The sequence below is a fragment of the Ursus americanus genome, chromosome X (genome assembly GCF_024610735.1).
Source record: "Ursus americanus isolate L20-20 chromosome X, mUrsAme1.1.p, whole genome shotgun sequence".
NCBI classification, from domain to species: Eukaryota; Metazoa; Chordata; class Mammalia; order Carnivora; family Ursidae; genus Ursus; species Ursus americanus.
In genome coordinates, this window is record NC_142164.1 from 39299169 (window position 1) to 39317884 (window position 18716).

Below are 18716 nucleotides of genomic sequence, written 5' to 3' on the forward strand. Positions count from 1 at the left end.
ATTCTCAGTCTTTAGCCTTGATCACTGATGGTGACTTACTCACTGCCAGCTGGCCTCAGCTACATGTCATGGACTCACGTCTAGCCTGAAGCCTCCATACAAGTGACGTCTGCCTTGCTGTGGGATAGGCGGGGCTCTCAAAGGTCGCCCTGTTCTGAAGCATCTTTGAAGCTCAGCCACAGGGCCTGAAGTTCTTAATGCTAGGGTCACTCCTTTGAATGAAAATACTGAGAATCGGAAAGGCCCTGATCAAAGCGTGAATGCAGTATTGGGGAGGAGTAATGGACACAATTCCGGGGTCTGCGGACTGCCGGCCTGCCTGGGCCAAATCCTGCCCACCACGTGTTTTTGTAAATAAAACTTCATCAGAACACGGCCGTGATCTTCACTTAGGCACGGCCTATCATTTCTTTTGCAACTATCATGCATCACCTAGAAAGCTTACAATATTTCCTAGACAGCCCTTTACAGAAAAAAAGTTTGCTGACCCCCGCAACTCACTCGTTAGCACACACTCCCCACTGTTTCTAAAACTTTCCTGATGGTAAGAATCACTGGGGAGCCCTTGCTGAAGCACGGATTTCCAGGCCCATGCTAGATTTAAAAAAAGTCAGAATCTCTAGGAGCATAAAGCATAGAAATTTATATTGTTGAAAATGTCCTAGCCCATTAAGCAGAGATTGAGTACCTTCAAGCTGGGACATCTGAGCTCTTCACTGACCCCATTTTTTCCCCTCAAGCAGTTGGAAACCTCATTTTGCAACAGGCACCCTTGCTGGTGAAAACGAATTTTGGCTGGAAACACGGAACCAGAAGCACGAAGCAGCTCTGGGGCCACTGTAAGCCCCCTGAGGCAAATATGAAGCCAGCAGCTCAGTGAAATACCCAATAGAGGAGAGAGTCTGCCTCTCCCTCAGGACTGAATTCAGCAGCTGGTGATACTCTGACCGATTTTTTTTTAATTTGGTGGCTCTATTAGTACAGATTCCAGGGTTGGGTTCAAAGTCAGGTATATGGCCCAACATTTTAGTGCAAAATAGGGCCCTGCTTGGATTGTGAGAGGACGAAGCTCAGGTTCCTGAAACGCCAACAACCTCCTAGCCTCCTTTCCGCTGGTTCATTGTCTTTGACACCTGAGCCTGCTTATAAGCAACTCCCAGAGCAACCACTGCGGAAGTCTGGGATGACGGAGGGCCATCCCGGTTTCACCGGACTGCTGATAAGGGACCCAGGGCCTTCCTATCTGCACTCGGGGCCTAGAGGTGAACATGTCCTCTCTCTGGCTTCCAAGGCCCCCTGCGAGCCACACATGACCCTCATTCCTCATCTCTGGCCCCAACAGGTGGTTCTGCCCACAGTTCCCTGGGCACACCAGGCTGCTTCCCACTTCCAGTGCCCACCTCATGCTGCCTCTTCACCATCCCTGCCCTTCTGGGCCCTCTGTGTCCCCCCTGCTTAGCTAAATGCCATCTCTAAAGCTCAGCTCAAATTCTGCCTTGGTTCTGAGTTCTTCCCCAATTCCTCCAGTCCCCTGCCCAGATTTCCTATAGTACTCTCCCTGCCCCTTTCTTTCCAGAGAGATAGAGGTGGGGGGAGGGGCAGAGGGAGAGAATCTTAAGCAGGCTCCACGCCCAGCTCCGAGGCTGACATGAAGCTTGATCCCACGATCCAGAGATCATGACCTGAGCCAAAACCAAGAGTCAGACGCTTCACTGACTGAGCCACCCAGGCACCCCCTAGTACCCCTTGTTAATCCACACTGCCAGCACTCATGTCCCCCACCAGGTTGTAAGAGATGGGATTTTATATTACTGTATCTATCCCTAGCACCAAGCATAGAATAGGCACAGAATAAAAGATAGCAGTTGATTGTTAAGATTCATAATGAATTAGTTCACCAATTCGGCAAATATGGTTTGAGTACCTACATCTGCCAGGACTATACCAAGCTCTGTGGAAAACTAGTGCTTCTGCAGTAGTTCCCATTATTTTGGCCTTTTTTTCTGGGCAGGTGGCTCCAAGCCGAGGGGATCCTAGTTCTTTAGGTATAGGTACGTCTTCAGTACTGGAAAACTAGAGTTTCATTTGAAGGGACTGTCTACTTTCTTCACCGGGGCCCTTCTAGGTCATGACAAAGTACTTTAAAAGTATTTATTGAGGGCATACCATGTGCCAAGGTCTAAGGGTACCAAAATTAATACATATTGAGTCAATCATGGGGGACAGTCGGTCACTCAAAGATTAAGGAACACCTTTAAATACATATGGGCGTAAAAAGTGGCTATCGAGGCAGTAGGGTTGGAGGTGCCCTGGGAATGGACCCCTGTGATCACCCCACTAAAATACCCTCCATAGTCTGCCATCATAAAAGTCACTCCTTTAAAAGAACAATGTCATCTGAGAGACATATTAGATCAGTAGCTCTTGATATGCATCTTGGCTGCATAAGAATCATTTTGGAAGCCTTTTTGAAAGACCAACACCTGGGGCCCATCCCCAAATCTTCTAATTCAATTGCTCAGGGCTAGAGCCTGAGTATCAATAGTTTTAAGAGCTTCTCAGGTGGTTCTAATGTATAGCCAGGGCCAAGAGCCACTGTAGTACTGGACCCTCCTCAGCCACGGAATATAGAAGCCGGAAGGAGCCTTAGAGGTATAAAGACTCGTGGGCCACGAGCTGGACCTATTGGGAAACTGTCTTCTGGAAGACGCGGTAATCCAGCTTGAACATGATGGGAGTTTGGTAAGAGGTGGCAGTCTCCATGCAGCCGTAGGATGCCAAGTGCGTGCCGTGGACGCTGGACTATGCTCTGTGACGCAGGGGCTATCACACTGAACATATGCTGGGGGGTGTCGATAAGCCTGCATCGTAACTTGAGAGAAGATTGTCTGTCTTGGTCAATTTTTGTGACTCATGGTAGTTACGTTTCAGAAAGTCACCTCGAACGCTGAACAAATGAATACTGAACAGTTGTTCCTAAGGGAAATGTGTGTGTGTGTGTGTGTGTGTGTGTGTGTGTGTGTGTGTGTGTATGTCTCACACAGATTATACTTTTGAATTCTAAAAACAACTCATCCTGGTAGATTCTATTTTATTTCACTAGGAGAAAATGAAGTTCTGAAGTGTGAAGTGACTTGCCTGAGGCCGCCCCACTAACAGGTGCCAGAGTTGGGATTCAAATCCCATCCAACTGTTCCAGAGCCTGAGCTTCTTACACTACACTGTGCTGCTCCCTGCCATCTCCATCTTCTGGACACCTCCATGTGACAGCTGGAACAAGATGGCAGAGTGCTGCCTTATTTGACCTCAGCCGGAAATGTGTGCATTGGGAGACTCAAATTTTTCATGCTCTGCCTGTCTGCAAGTGACCAGGAGAGCACCATAGGTCTCAATTTGGGGGTTACAAATAGATTTTCAGGAGTAGGTGAACTTGCACATACAGAATCTGCGAATGGTGAGGATCGAATATACATGTAGGCAAGGCTGACAGTGAGCTGGGATGCACTGGGGTGGCCATAGCTGTTATGAAATAGTGAGGGTTTCTTTCACGCTGATTGGTAAGTAGCCACTGCCCTAAGCTTCCTGGGTGACACCTGACCTCTCCCCCAGGACCACTTTACCAATGGTCAACTGAAGGGTTAATACTTGGCACAATCGGGAGGCCTCCAAGACTCTGCTCCAGTGCCCATGGCTGGCTTACATTCCGACCGAATGGCTCCGACTGTACAGGTTAATCGTTTTGACTAGCGCCCCTGTGTCCGTGTGCTCACTTCTATGCTCCAAGGGTTTAGAAAGCAGGAGGTCAAGCACTAGAGTGTAAGCTCTGTGAGGGTAGGGGCTCTGTCTGTCCCGTGGACTGCCATCTTCCCAGCTAAGAAGAGCACCTCAGTGAATGGTAGGTATTCAATAGATGTTTGCTGAATGGATGAACAAACGAGAAACTCTCATTGAGGTTAGTTGGGCAGAGGTGTTTGGAAGAGACTCAAGCCAGGTCTTAAAGGAAACAGACACGTATTAGAAGAGGTGTGGACCAGTGCAAGGACAGAAACCTGCAGGGCCGTGAGAACTCAGATCTGGACCAGGGGGAAAAAGAAAGCAGTCCGGTCATAGCAAAGAGGGCCTGGGATGGGACAGTGGGGACATCAGAACTGCAGGGCACGGGGATGTTGGGATGATGAGAGCGGAAACAGAGGTGGGGCGAGCAGCGTTAGGCTCTTCATTCTGCACCTAAGTTTGGACACTTGAGTTTGGGTTGCCGTGATGGGTGGAAGCTGGGTTTCCTTTATTCCTTCAACACATACTTATTGACGGCTTTCTCTGTGGCCGGTGCTCTTCCAGGTGCTGGGGAGACGGCAGTGAACGAAACACAGCCCCTGTCCTCGTGGAGCTGACATTCTAATAAGGTTTGGGTGAATCACCAAACAGCCTGCGGTCCATCTGCACCATGGAATGCTACTCAGCAACTAACAAGGAACAGACCACTGAGACTGGCAAGAACTCGGATGACTCTCAAGGGCGCCGTGCTGAGTGAACAAAAAGCCAATCCCAAAAGATTACATGCTGTATTATTTCGTGTATATATTTTAGAAATGATGACATTGCAGAAACGAGGAACAGATTAGTGGTTGATGGGGACTGGGGTGGGGGGAGAGAGGCGTGTGGCTATAAAAGGGCAAGGTGAGGGGTCCTTGTAGTGATAGAACTGTCCAGGGTCTTGACTGTGCTGGTGGCTATGCGGACCCACACCACACACGTGACAGACTGACACTGAACCCTATACACACATTGTATTGGTGTCAATGTCCTGGTTTCCATATGGTACTTTAGTTCTAGGAGATGTAACCCTTGGGAGAAGCAGGGTAAAGCGTACACAGGGATGTGTGTGCTAGCTTTGCAACTTCCTGTGAGTCTGTAATTATCTCCAAGTAAAAAGTGTACAAATGTAATATTTTCACTTTGAGGAAAAAAATGAACGCAGTATTGGGAGACTGTAACAGGCCGATGCTGAATTAAAAAGGGTAGTCAAGGAAGGCTTCTAGGAGGAGATGGCATTTGAGGAGACCCGACTAACACAATAACCCACAATGGGTCTCTGATCAGAGAGGTAAAACACAACAAGCATGTTTTTTTTTTTGGGGGGGGGGAGAACTGGTAGCCATTCATGACGGGAGATTGGGGAGTGGGGAATGACTGTCCACTGTCCACTAGGCAACGGCACCTATGCAGTAAGGGTGGGAAGGAGGGATGGAGGGAGGGGTCTATTGGTAACACCCACTGAAGGGTGGAACTTGCCTGCCCGGAGATAACAGGAGAGTTGCAATTGAGAAAGGCCTATTTGCCAGAGAGCAAGTATGAGAGGGAGAAGGGGGGGAGGAGAGGGAAAAGAGGGGGAGGGGAGGGAGAGAGAACGTGCCTGTGTAAATGTGTGCGTGCATGCGTGCTTGCGTACGTGTGTGCGTGTGGTTCACACTAATGCAGGGCATGGTGGGGGCCATGGGGAAGGGCAGTTAGTGCCAGAGCTCAATTTGAACCCCATCCCCGACTGACGAGCCTGTGCTCTGCACCTGCACGCTGTCCCTGGCTTTGCACGGAAATGCCAACTCTCTGGAAAATCTTTCCCTCTGTCTCTGCCTGGGAAATCCTGCCCCATCTTTCGAGGTCCAGCTCAGGTGCAGCCTCCTCTGTGAAGGCTCTCCTGATTTCGTGCCCCCCACCCTCGACAGATGTGACCTCTCCTGTGGCCATGGGGGTGGGACATTAGTGCTGGAGGCCAGGGGAGTCTTGGGGACACTGAGAAGGGACAACAAGGCTGGAGACAGAAGGAGGGCTCTGAGTTTTGCACACAAAAATTCTGCACCTGGGTTTGTGCATTTAAGATTACTATAACAACGTAACCTAGTAATGGACTCAGGGCCTTCTAAATTCAACTCTTGAGGAGAGGGGTCTGGGGATTTTTACTTTTATTTTTATTATTTTTTAAAAGATCTTATTTATTTATTTGAGAGAGAGAGAGAGCACGAGCAGGGGAGAGGGGGAGGGAGAAGCAGACTCCCGATGAGCAGGGAGCCCAACGTGGGACTCAATCCCAGGATCCCAAGATCACGACCTGAGCGGAAGGCAGATGCTTAACTGACTGAGCCACCCGGTTCCCCAGGAATTTTACTTTTAATAAATAGTCCTGTTGATTGTTTTGATCAGACAAGTTTGGAAAACACTGTTCTAGTCTAAACCCCTCAATTTATAGATGGGGAACTTTTTGGAACTGACCCACCCAAGGTCACGCAGCTAGTTAGTGACGGTACCAGGACAAAGATGGCCATTCGTCCAACTGTACTTTCCCACCAATGTCATATTAAATTCCCCACATGTGGTGCTGGGCCTCATACATCGCAGGCCATCTAGCAAATACTGTTATGAATGAATGAATGAGACTAGCTAGCACCCACCATCTGCAAGACTCTGTGGGAGTCGGACCCTGGGCAGGTACGTTCTGATGGGGTACAGCAAAAAAGAGGTAGAAAATCTGTCGGGGACCAGGGCAGTGAGCGTGCGGCCTCAGTGGGGGTTAAAGCAGAAGGCACAGGGCAGAACAGAGCCCTGGAGAGCCTTTCAAAATCCCCCAGCCTTCAAGGTAGAAAGCAGATTCAGACGTTCAGAGGGTAAGCTTTAAGCTCACTCCTCAAGCTTTGGCTCACAACACATGGAGTCTAGTCTCGCTGTCCACCCACCCTCCCGTCGCGGTCACTTTCCAATATGGGATTCTGTCACCACCATCAGGAGGAAGGGCGGATGGCACAGCGGCTCACTCACCTGATGAGTGTGCAGAACTGTAAGAACGATGAATTCCTTAGCGCTCCTACAGAGAGAAGAAGGAACAGGACAGTAGTGTATCATGTACGAGGTACTCATCTTGCACGAGAAGCAACACCAGAATTCTCCCCTGGGCTGCATTCGGGGATACGGATTAGGCCAGCGGGCGCTCTGAATATCTACCCAGCCGCCTCGCCTCCCATCATTTGTGGCAGCCTACGGAAACCATCCATAGAGGTTCACGCAGGCATCTGAAGAAGGTATTACCATAATCTCTGGGGCTGTCATTTTTCAGGTCTTCCCGTTCTATTTCCCTCTCACATTCACTCTGTAGAACTCCCCAAGCCTTAGGAGCAATTTCATCTGTAGAATAGAAAATTCTCAAGGAAAACTAAAGGCCTGAATTATGGAACTCAATTGGCAATTTGGTATTTAAGCAAGAGGAGAAATTCAAAGGAAAAACCCAAAGGAGGTCATTTGGTTATCATGACTCATGCTCAGCAGATTTGTTTTAATTGAGGGACCAAAAAACGAGAGCCAGGGAGCAACAGATGGAACCAAGGCTCTCCAGACAGCAAATATTCAAAGGGATGAAGAATTTGAAACTCCTCCGACAAGAATTATGCCAATGATCAAACAGGCCATGAGGTATGAAAATTCTCCCCCAGGAATACACGATCCTTTAAAAGAACTGAGAGAAATGGAAAGGGTTTGCCTGGAAGGAGCTTCCCTTCTCCTCGCTGGACTTTTTCACATGTTTCTGGGAACAAGGGTATTCAAGAAGCAGAGTCAAGACCACTTGGTTCTAGATATTCAAGGAAGGCCAAGGCCTCCTGCTCAAAGATCTGGAACATTTTCCACATTCAGTGAGGCCAAGTCCAGGGATGGGGAGCTCCTGGGAGGAGGAAGGAGTTGTATTCCAGGAAAACTCCATCCATCTCTTGAACAGGGCAGGGCATAGTGTAAGTCAGATTATGAGATGCATCTGCCCCAGCCCCTGCCACATTTCCCCATTTCACGTAGAACAAAGCTGAAGTCCTTATAGTGGCTACAGGTCTTCCCCTCTTTGCCCCACTTCACATCCTAGCTTCTCCCCCGCTCCCTAAACATGCCAGACACACTCCTGCCTCAGGGCCTTTGCACTGGCTCTTCCTCTCTGATACCCTCCCTCCTCTCAGTCTTTCTTTAGTTGCCGCCTTCTCAATGAGGCTAACGCTGGCCAGGCTATTTATTTATTTTTTTTCCTTTTTTTTTTTAAAGATTTTATTTATTTATTTATTTGACAGAGAGAGACAGCCAGCGAGAGAGGGAACACAAGCAGGAGGAGTAGGAGAGGAAGAAGCAGGCTCCCAGCGGAGGAGCCTGACGTGGGGCTCGATCCCAGAACGCCGGGATCACACCCTGGGCAGAAGGCAGACGCTCAACGACTGAGCCACCCAGGCGCCCCTGGCCAGGCTATTTAAACTTGCATCAGCACCTCTGTGCCCAGCACTCCAGGACCCGGTTTCTCCCGATCCACTTTCTATCGTTCGCTAACCTTCATCTATTTCCAGTATGCCATATAATTACATATTTATCATGTTTATTGTTAAGGCGTGTCTCTTTCCACGAGAATGTAAATTCCAATAGGATTTATGTCATTCATTGCTGTATATTCAGTGCCTGGTGCATAGTAGACACTCGATAACAAATATTCATTGAATGAATGAAATAATAAAAATCTGCTGACCCCCAAGGTTATCAAATGAGTGAGCTCTGTCTTGATCCTGAAGGAGCTCTGGACTCCTTCACAAAACTGGCGTACCTGTTCTAGGGTGCAAAGGTATTTACTAGAAGCAGAGCAAAGACTTCTGGAGGGTCAGGCTGAAAGAACCCCAACATGCCCTTGATGGGGTTGAAAGGACTTACCCCACTTTGGTGTGGTGGTGGAGGGTGAAGGGTGGAGTTGGGTGGGGTGGGATGCAATGGACCACTGAACTTGGAGGAGAGAGAAACTAAACGTCATTAGGGACCAGACAGGTTTCAAGATGTGAGCTGGAGGGGAAGTGTGTCGAGGAAGGCCTGCTCTGGACTTCAGGAGGCAGCATTCCAACTGCCTCCAGAGCTCACAAGAGGGTGCTGTTCCATCCGCAGGGTGCTAAATCTGCCTTTGAAGGGGAGGGAGGGGTTCTGCAGACAGGTGGGATTTGGGAGAACAAGAAAGACACGTGGGATGAAGAATATTCTAAACCAAGAGGGCCTGAAGGAGATGGAGGCAGAGATAGAGCAGACTACACAAGGCAGACAGAGGGAGAGAGCAAGAGCGAAAGCAAGAGCACACATAGTACCATTTGGGAGGAGACAGCCAAGGTCACCAAAGCGGAAGACAATCCGCGGAATTTAGAGCCCTCACCTCTATCCTCTTATTCCTTATCAACACGTCTGTGCAAGGAGGCATGTGGGTGGTGTGTGTGTATGTGTGTGGTAGGAGTGTGAGGTAGGGGACTGTGTATAGCGTGTACATGTGTCCTATGTGTAGGGGTGAGGAGGGGAAAAGTCACCATGATTACTGCCATGTACAGATGGTGGGAGTCCCCCTGACACTCCTTTCTCTCTCTCTTTTGCCCCCATCTGTAGAGGGCACTAAGAGGGTCCACACACAGTAAGCAGAATCCACAATGGCAGGTTCCCTTCCTCAGCCCATTAGCTAGGGATTCAGAATTTTTTCTCCTCAGGTGTTTTGTTTTGTCTTTTTTTTTTTTTTTTGTAGAGGGGGTATGGAGAGGTGAGACACAATGCCTGGCTCACACTGTGCTTATCCCAGAGTGTTCTTTTTTTTTTTTCCAGAGCGTTCTTTTAATGGCTCGTTTAGTCCTCCTTGCTCACTGGGTCTGCCCCCCTGCACTGTAAGTCAAAAACTAAGGGGCTTTGGTAAGGGGAGTAGTATGGGGGAGAAAGGTGAGGTGAGCTCTTGCAGAAGGCTGTTCTCTGTTCAGATCACTGGAGAAGGCTAAGTCAGAGAGTGTGAGGGCCCCTGGGGCCCCTGGGTAGCCAGGAGCCCCGGCTAGGGCTACTCTGCCTGAAGGGCTTCCCTCTCAGGGCCAGGGAGGACCGTGGTAGCCCTATGTCACTGGTGGGACAGGGGAGGAGTCGGTGCTCAGCTCCTGCCAAGGCCCAAGAGGCCCCTGTTACCTGATGAGTTCTATGAACCTCTCCCTGGGGGCTTCACTCACGTCCTCCTCATTAATAGCCACAATCTGGTCACCAGCCAGGAGCTTGTCCTCAGAGGGGCCTCCTGCAGAGGAGAGGAGAGAGGCATGAGGGCCTGGAGCCACTGCTGGGAAAGCACAGGTCTGGGAGGGAGTCACCAGTGCCTAAGGGAGCGGAAGTGGGTACAGGAGCCTGTAGGAAGAGTGCAGGCCATGCGGGCTGGTGGTAGGGGTGTTGTTTGTGCCGTGGCTGCCTGTGCCAGACAGAGGGCAGAAGACTGAAGAAAGAGGCTAGCTCGGACCTCCTGTGGCTGCCAGTGGTGTGGGAGCAAACCCTACCAAGCCCAGGCCTGGCCCTCAGACCAGGTGAATACGTGCTTTTGTGGCTGGGTTCTAAAGAGAGACACGGGTTTCTTCAGGACGGATCTGCTTAGGCACGAGGAGTGACTTGCAGACTACTGAAGGGGGTATAGCTGAAGTGAGGAGCGACAAGGTATCTTCTTACCTGAGCAACATTCCTACTCGCTGGTCGGGAATGATTTAGGCAGTCACTTGCCTGAAGACAGGGGGATGGACTAAAAGACCCAGAGGGTTTATCTTCTCTCATCTCTGAGAGATGCCACTCTTTAGTAAGTGAGGGGGACAAGCACAGACCCCAAATTGTGGAGAGTTGGAAGTTTGCTTTCTCTCCTTCCCAACTCCACTGCCGAGGTTAAGAAAGCAGACCTATCTGAGGGCCATACCTTCTTGGTTGGGGTAAAAGATAGGGGTCAAGGGGCGCCACAGGGTGTGCTGAATCTGGTGTTTAGCCAAGACCTTGGAGAAAAGTTTTTCAGAGATTCAAGGAGAATGAGAAGTCAGGCCCAGCCTGACTCAAGCCCCAAAGAGATGTTTACTGACAGGTCCCACTCTCAAACCTGCCTTGACTCTTGTTTGCGCCTGCTTTAAAGGGCTAGATCCCAATTGTTCCCTCTCTCTACAAAGAAGTGTGCTGTGCAAATGCCAGAAACATGAACATACAAAACAACTGTGTCACCAGAGTGTGACCCGGTGGCTCTGGCGTGTGGGGCCTGTGTGCTGAGGGTGCCTATGCGGCTCGGCCAGCGAGATTCACCACTCCAACTGCACTGGCCCTCGGCCCGCTGGGCCAAGTCTCCTGATAGCACAGTGACTTCAGGAGCAGGGGATGGGGGTGGTGGAGGCCCCACTCTTAGCAGCCAGCCAGACCTGAACTCGAATTCCAAATCTGCGACTCACTGGTTGTGTGACCTTGGACGAGACGTTTCATCTCTCTGAGGCTCTCTTTCCTCACTTGGCAAATGGGAAAATAAAAATACCTCCATGTCATAAGAATGTGGGGCGGATAAATGAGATGATGAGGGTACAGCACTTGAGATGGTTGATTGATGTTGGTACGAATTCACTAGATGGTAGCTGTAATCCTCCAAGGGGGCAATTCCTTCAACTCATTTCATTCCTTCTATCTTCTCCTGCCAACATGCCAATCTTTTGGTATAGAGGCCACTCTACCTCTTCCCTACTTGCTCCCTTCCTTCCTTCTAATGGAAGCGGTCCTCATGAAATTCAACTCTGATGGCAGTGGTAGGCATCAATCTACTACTGCTTTCCCGGATGGTGTGCTGGCTGGCCCCACTGAGATTGGTCCTCTACAGGATGCCTCTTGTCTTTTATCTTATCATCTCAAATACAGAACCAAGAAGTCCTGTGCACTTGAGAGCCTCCTGGGCCAGAAGCAGCCATCAGGATCAGTCTACATCTTTATAGGGCTATGCCTGCCAACCCCATGATTTTCTGTGGCTCTTGCCTGCGGCTCTCCTTTGTCCCCACCCCTCCAACTCTGCCTCTTCATTTTCACATGGCTTGAAACTGACCCCCTTGTCTAGGCCTAGGGGTTCCGTTAGGCTCTGTAAATCCCATCTCCTTTGAGGTCAAAAGCAGGGGCTCCTGGTGGCCTGCTATTAAGCTTTTCCCGATTGCTCTTACCCAGGACAGATTTGATTTCTGATCAGGGACTCAAAAACCTTCCACCAGACTGCATGACTGACTGGGAGCCTGAGGTTAGCCACGAACTCCTGTACTGGATTGTTTTTTTTTTCTTTATGCCCTCTAGTTGAAAAGGGAGCTTACAAAAATCTTTTTTTTTTCCTTTTCCTTTGAGGATTGCAAAATTCATCAAATTTCTGCTAGACCAGTTTGTACTCCGGCTGCTCCTCTTGACTGAGTGAGAAACTGTTGTAAACATCTAAAGCCTCGGGCCCAGCAAGTCAGGAATAAAGCTTCTTTCTGTCCGTCTTTTCTGTCAATGCCTAGCAGATGTGGAACGAAACGGCGCTTAGGCCATTGCCCAGTTCATTCATGATGGCAGGATTCCACAGTTCAGGTGGGGGCTTTCACTTGTTCCTTCCCACCCGGTCCCATTCAAGCCCCGCTTCTCCCATGTTGGCATCCGACAGACCCAGCCAGGTCCAAATCCTGGATCCACTGCCTCCCACCTGAGTGCCCCTGGACAAGCCACTTTTCTTACTCTGTGCCTCAGTTTCCTCATTTGGTCGAATGGGGAGGACTACTTACCCTGCAGGCTTGGCTGGGAGGAATAAACAAGATGAAGAAAGCACACAGTAGGCACTTAATCAATGGCAGCAGTCGTTACTGCCACTGTGGCATTTGGAACTTTCCTTCCCCTCCCCCCTCCTCTCCCACCTATGGTCTGCATCCCGATCCTAGCTGTCAGTGGCTGACCTTTCTCGTGAGTGTGTACCAGTCTCTCCAGCCTGATGGTTGGGGGCCTGGAGACAGGAACTGCGTCTTGTCCTGCCCTACCATCTTGCCATGCTTAGAGTAGGCAATCTATAAATACTTGTTGAATGGAATTGAAGAGACATTTCTCATCCAAGACAGTCTGGCTCTTTTATAGATTCTACACACAGGGAGGCTTCATTAAGACAGAGACTCTACTAAACCATCAACTGTGGCCTCTGTCTTGGCCCCAGAAAGCCTCAATGGTTTGTGTCGATCGCTCTTAAAGCCCAGCTCCCTCACATGGTCATTGGTGCGTCTTTATCCACTCTTTATGAATTCCTTGGGACCACCACAGTGAATGGGGGAGCCCTGTTCTTTGGGAAGATGGGTGGGTGCTGGGGGACAGGATCCGGGGACAGGGGGGACACTCTGAGGAACACCTACCTGGCCTCACAGATCGCACCACCACGGGCCGCTCACTGCCAGCCACGAAGCCAAAGCCATATATAGGGTCTCGGTGAATGGTCACTTGTCGCAGCGTCTCTGCTGGCAGCTGCTCCCATTCCATAGCATTTGCGCTCTCTTCCTGCATCACATGACTGAGGGAAGGGGAAGATGGGAGCAAAACAAGATGCAAAGGCAACTAAGCCTCAGAACCGGCTGGGAGGGGACCCTGATGAGGGTGCTGGCCATGGCACGTGGGAGCTCACATGCTTGGCTTCCTATGTCCCCTAGAACCAGCAGAGGCAAGGATGGCCTCATAGCTCAGTTTGAAGAAAGAGGAGTCTGGCAAGGAAAAGCCACTGTCTATGGGGCCAGGGCCAACAGAAAAAAAACTGTTGCCACAGAACTTGACACTAGAGTCCTTTTCTCCAAGATATTGGGACTTTAGAAGGAGCCTAAATGCAAGTATGTTATTCTGAAGGTTAACTGGTATTGCCCACTGAATTGGCTATCGACTCCCTAAGGGACACCAAAACCTCGAGGAAGGGACCATGAGACAGGCAAGTAAGTGGGGGAAGGAATGCAAAGTTGCTTCAGAATAGTCCTTCATGAAGTCCTTGCACAATTTTAAACTTTGATATCCCTTAGGTTCTATATAAAAACAAACTATTTAGATGGCATATATAAACAAATGTGCTGATGCGGAGGACCATTACCGTACACAATCGTACGTAACACCGTCTTACTCAGGTAATGGGGACAACTGGAAAATGGCTCCTATGGGCAAGCAGGGGAGCTGTGTCTCATGGCTGCCAGCAGATGTGAACCCCAATGGGCTGCAAGAAATCGCCACCCTGGTACCTGGGAGAGACTGCAGATAGCTCTCTTGATGCCCACAGATGGAGTTGTTGAAGCTCAGAAAAATTAACACGAGGACTTTAGAAGGGTTCTACAGCAAGGACTAGGGTGAGGGCACGGGGACCGTGGAGCTTGGGAGGGCACTGGGTGCCAGAGGCAGAGGAGGAGGTAAAGAGGGCAATGAATGGCCAACGGGTGGGGTGGGGCAGCTGGAGGTGGAAGAGAGGGCACCAGAGCCAAGAGACTTGCAGAACCTTAGCTCCCAGACTTGGCATCGCTCAAGCCCCAGGAGAGTTCTGGTCTACCAAATGGGGTTGAATTCCCTAGCCTCAGTGTGTGTATTCTTGAAAACTGAGGTTCCAGGCAGGGCCCTTCGGAACAAGATTCAGAGGGGCAGGAGGTGATTAATCAAACTAGTATAAGGTTCGTAAAAGAGGTGGGAGTTTCTGACACCAGGAGAGTGATTGCTGGCTAGCTCAGGATACCGCATTCCTCAGTTGCAAATGGTTTCAAGCGATTAGGTTGTTTATAAGGACACAAATTCGATAATTAGACTTTAGGACTATTTATGGGGGGGTGGGAGATTTAGAGTAATTGTACGAAAGAGAAATACATAGTCTGGGGCTTGTCTCTTTCATAGAAGAACTCAGGAAGGAAGACAGACCACGGCTGCCTTAATGCCAGTCACATCAACTCTGGCTGCACCCAACCAAGCCGGCTTGGGGTGTGTCTGTCACCCCTTAGGGAGGCAGATGGGGCTGCCCAGGATGCGGTCAGGCCCCCTGAAGGCAAATTCAGAAACTGGCTCCTGCCCTCCCGCACGGGTAGGACAAATGGTCATTTTTCAATGGAAAGTCACTCAGAAGCTGGACTGTGGCTGGCCGGTGTCCTAAGATAGGCACCCTCCCAGGACAGGGCTCTGATGAGGGTGGCCCCAGGCTGGCACCTCTCTCATTTCTGTGACTGGTGGCAGGCAGGAGCTTGGTCTTGAAGGGATCTAGAGAACATCTTTCTTGCAGCTGCCATCTTGCCTCACCCCTGGGGCTGCTTCCAAAATAAGCCCCTTGCTTTCCTGTCTCCCATCTCATTGGCATTGAAGGAGCCTCTTTTTGGGGTGACACCAGCTCATTTCTGACATGGGTCCCAGCCAGGGCAGGCTGGAGGATGAGAGCCTGTGGGGCTGTGCGTGGGGAGCAGGGGCACTCACGAGGAACACCTAGGCGTGTGTTCCAGTACTCAGTACGCTGGTCCTGAGCTCAGGGTCCCCTGGCTACTGCAGGCTCAGTTTTGCTGCCTTTTTCTTTTTCTGAAGCTGGACACACTTTAGCCTCTGCTGGGCTGAAGGCACCACCAATAATGATGCAAAGAAACGCTCCTGGAGCCAGAGGAGCCAACAGGCTAAGAGCCTTTTGTGACAAGCGTTTTGCTTTCCTGTTTTGACTCATGGTCATTCATCAACAAGTATTTATTGAGCGCCTACTCAGAGCTTCGAGGCACACAGAAATTACAGATCTCTGCCCTCAAAGAGATTCCAGTCTAGCGTAGGGGAGGAAAGTGATGTGTACACTGAAAAGGAAAATTAGAGTGGAACTGAGAATAGTAGTGAAAGTCCGTAATTAAGGTCTAACTTGCATTAGACATGGGCAGCCCCGTCTTCGCCCAGGGAGCCCAACTACTTCTCCTAGAGCCGCAGACATGACTCCAGGTGGGCCTGAAGCACATTCGTCCCTGGGCTGTCCCTAACCGAGCTGGACTGTCCCTAACTTGATGCTCCCCTCTCCCTCCTCCCCAAATCAGCAAGCAACCCTTGCCTCCCACTGCCTGAGCCTTCCCAAGTTATCTTGGGTCAGGGAAGAAACACCTCCACTGACAGAGGAGAAGGCCCTTTTACAATGCAAATGGAAGGCAGCCCTTCCCTCCTGGGGTCTGCATCTTTCAGGGACTGTATCTCAGTCTCTCTGAAATTTTTGCTAAGTGCCTGGAGACTTGGGAGTGACAATGAAAGCAAGCGGTGATGGATGACAGGAGCTCAGCTGTCCACGGGTCACGTGCCTTCCCTACTGGGGAGGAAAAAAAGGCAATTTCACTTTGAAAGATGTTTGGTTTCTGGTCCCTTCCAACAGGGCAACCTGGAACAAAATTATGAAGCAGCTGAAGCTTGTGGTCCTCCCTCGCCCATCACCTGCCCCAGCTTCGTTTCTGGGACTTGCCATGTGTTTCCAGATGCACGTAATGCCTTCGTTCTGACTCCTGCCCACCCAAGGCCGAAAGGCGTCCCCTCGCCCCGCTCCAGGCTTGCCTTCTCTAGTCAATGACCTGGGTAAAAGCCTAGTCTTTCTCTTCTGCCTAATGATAATGACGCTTTATAGCCAAGTGCTTCTTTTCATTTTTACACCCATTACCTCATCTGAGAAAAGGTGCTTTCACATCCATTTTCTCCTCACGGTCTCTAACTCTCCTGCCGAAGAGGCTTGGTGACTGCTCCTCCTCCATCCAGCCTCCAAGCTGGGGGAGGAAGTAGGGATCCACGGAAGCTAAGCATATTAGCAGCCCAGCTGGAGCCAAATCTCTCTCGGAGTGGGCCCTGCATCCTGGCGCACCCCCCTCCACTGCCTACAGCCACTCAGGGTCCTGAGACCCTCTGGCTGCTCAGTCCGCACGGCAGGGCTGGCCCAGCCCCAGGGCCCCGCAGCGCTCCGCGTCCTGGCTGCATCTGGAAGGCCGGCCCACGTCCTAATTAACCTGTCTCTGATCCCGTTCACTCAGCATTGTTGGGAAAATGAAATGAGATCATGGCTACAGAAGCACTTTGGAAGGTTAAACGCATCACACAGATGTAGAGGCGGCGATGTTACAGGTAGCCTCATTCGGGGAGGCTGGAGGGGCAGAGAAACGGAGCCGAAGATAAACTTCACCCACTTCCCGCAGCCCAGGCCCGGCCCCCATCAACTCCTTGCCTGCAAGAGGCAGCCCCACAGTGGACTCTGTCCCCTCACTTCCCAGGCAGCTCTGTTCCTGATCCAGCTATCAGATGACCTGGCTCTCTGGAGACCCTGACACTAGTTCCTCCGTGGGCTAAACACTTCCCTCCTTCCCGTCCAAAGACAGACTGCGAGCTGGAGCTCCTGCTGACAGCTGTTGCTAGGCACGACCCGGCTAAGGGGCGAGTGAACTGAGAAGAAGATGGATGGGTTGGGAGCTAATGCTCTCTCCCGGGCACTTCTGGGCAGGAAGATAGAAATGTACCAGCTAGATTCCCAGGCATCAGCTTTCGGCTCTCCATCTCTCCTTGCCTTTGGCTCTTTTTTCTTTACATTTGGTTGGCTCCTTGGGGAGTCTTGTCACTCCCCTCGCAACTGGCAGCATTTGGAGCCATGTGGGGCCAATTAGCCCTCTGATTCCAATCACAGGAGCCTGACTCTTCCAGAAGCTCCAGAGATCCAGCATGGCAGCTGGGCTGCCAGGAGATGCCATTTCTTCCTGGTGTCAGAGATGGGAGCCCCGTCCCTGGGGCTCTGAAGCAGCTGCTCCGGGTGTGCTCTTGTAAGGAGCTTGGACACAAACTCTTCTTCTTGTAAAGGGGCCTGGCTTTGGCTAGCCGCTCCTCACTCTAGCTGTGCTGCTCAGACTTGAATGCGCTTATGAATCACCTAGCGGTATTGCTACGATGATTCTGATGCAGCAGGTCTGGAGTACTGACTGAGATTCTAGCAAATTCCAGCGTGGTGCCCATGCTGCTGGTCCACAGGCCACACTTGGGGAAGCAAGGATCTAAAAAGAAGGCAATTCTCAGACAATGGGAAGGCCACAATCAGGTGGGAGGACAGAGGGGCTTTTATTCCACTGGGTTATGGCATCGAAGTCCCCAGCTAAAACACAAATGCTTTCTTGGAAAAAGGACACATAAAGTCATGCCAACAAAGGACTCATTGGCTGAATCAGATTTATTCCTAGAGGGAATAGGGAGGGCTCTAAATGGATACGAAATAGGACAAGTAAGGGTGCATTAGGGAAAAGGAGAGGAACGTCTGGACAGAGTGGGCTTGACTTAGCCCCACTGAAGAGTTTGGTCAGCAAAAGGACAGCCTGAGGACCCGAGACATCTGGGACTAAGGCAAGGAGGATGAAGAAAGAGAGGACAGTGCAGAAAACAACACTGCCCACATACCGCATCACTCTGGCCCCACAGCCACCCATTTTACAGATGAGGAAACTGAGCTTTGGGAGGAGAGATTAAGCAACTCCTTTTCCTACACCATCTCTGCCAAGAACCTGTGGCCTGAGCAGATGCCCAGCAGGTGACATCGAGGAGACCAGGTAGAAGGATTCAGCAGATCCCTCCTCCACAAGTGAACTGAGACACACCCCTGAACTATCTGTCACAGAGGCCACCCTTGAGTCACCCCAGCGGAGGGGACACACTGGAGACCTCAGAACTGACTTCCCACATGCCTCTAAGCTCACCCTCCCATACAGGCGACTCGGCTCATAGGGCCTCACTATGGGCCCATTAACTTCAGTCGTCACCGGAAAGAAGTCCACTCACCTCCGGCTGTCCCTCGGACTCCCACACTCTCCTCTCCCCACAGCGGTCTCTTCACAGACTAATGCCACTCTTCCCCTCCCTTCCAACCCTTCCATTGTGCCCTCTGGAAT

General features: G+C 50.7%; 1 protein-coding gene across 2 annotated transcripts in view; it reads right to left on the reverse strand.

Moving 5' to 3' along the window:
• FRMPD3 (FERM and PDZ domain containing 3) overlaps window positions 1–13374 on the reverse strand; it is a 59079-nt gene extending 45705 nt beyond the window's left edge. The window contains exons 1-3 of one of the 2 annotated variants that reach the window (XM_087859449.1): window positions 13203–13374; window positions 9982–10084; window positions 6811–6856 (exon numbers count right to left, since the gene is read on the reverse strand). In XM_087859449.1, the coding sequence (XP_087715575.1) occupies window positions 6811–6856; window positions 9982–10084; window positions 13203–13350 (297 nt within the window). In that variant the 5' untranslated portion in view covers window positions 13351–13374. The remainder of the gene's footprint in view (window positions 1–6810; window positions 6857–9981; window positions 10085–13202) is intronic. The other variant, XM_087859450.1, reaches the window with a different exon arrangement.
• Between the last annotated feature and the right edge of the window lie 5342 nt (window positions 13375–18716).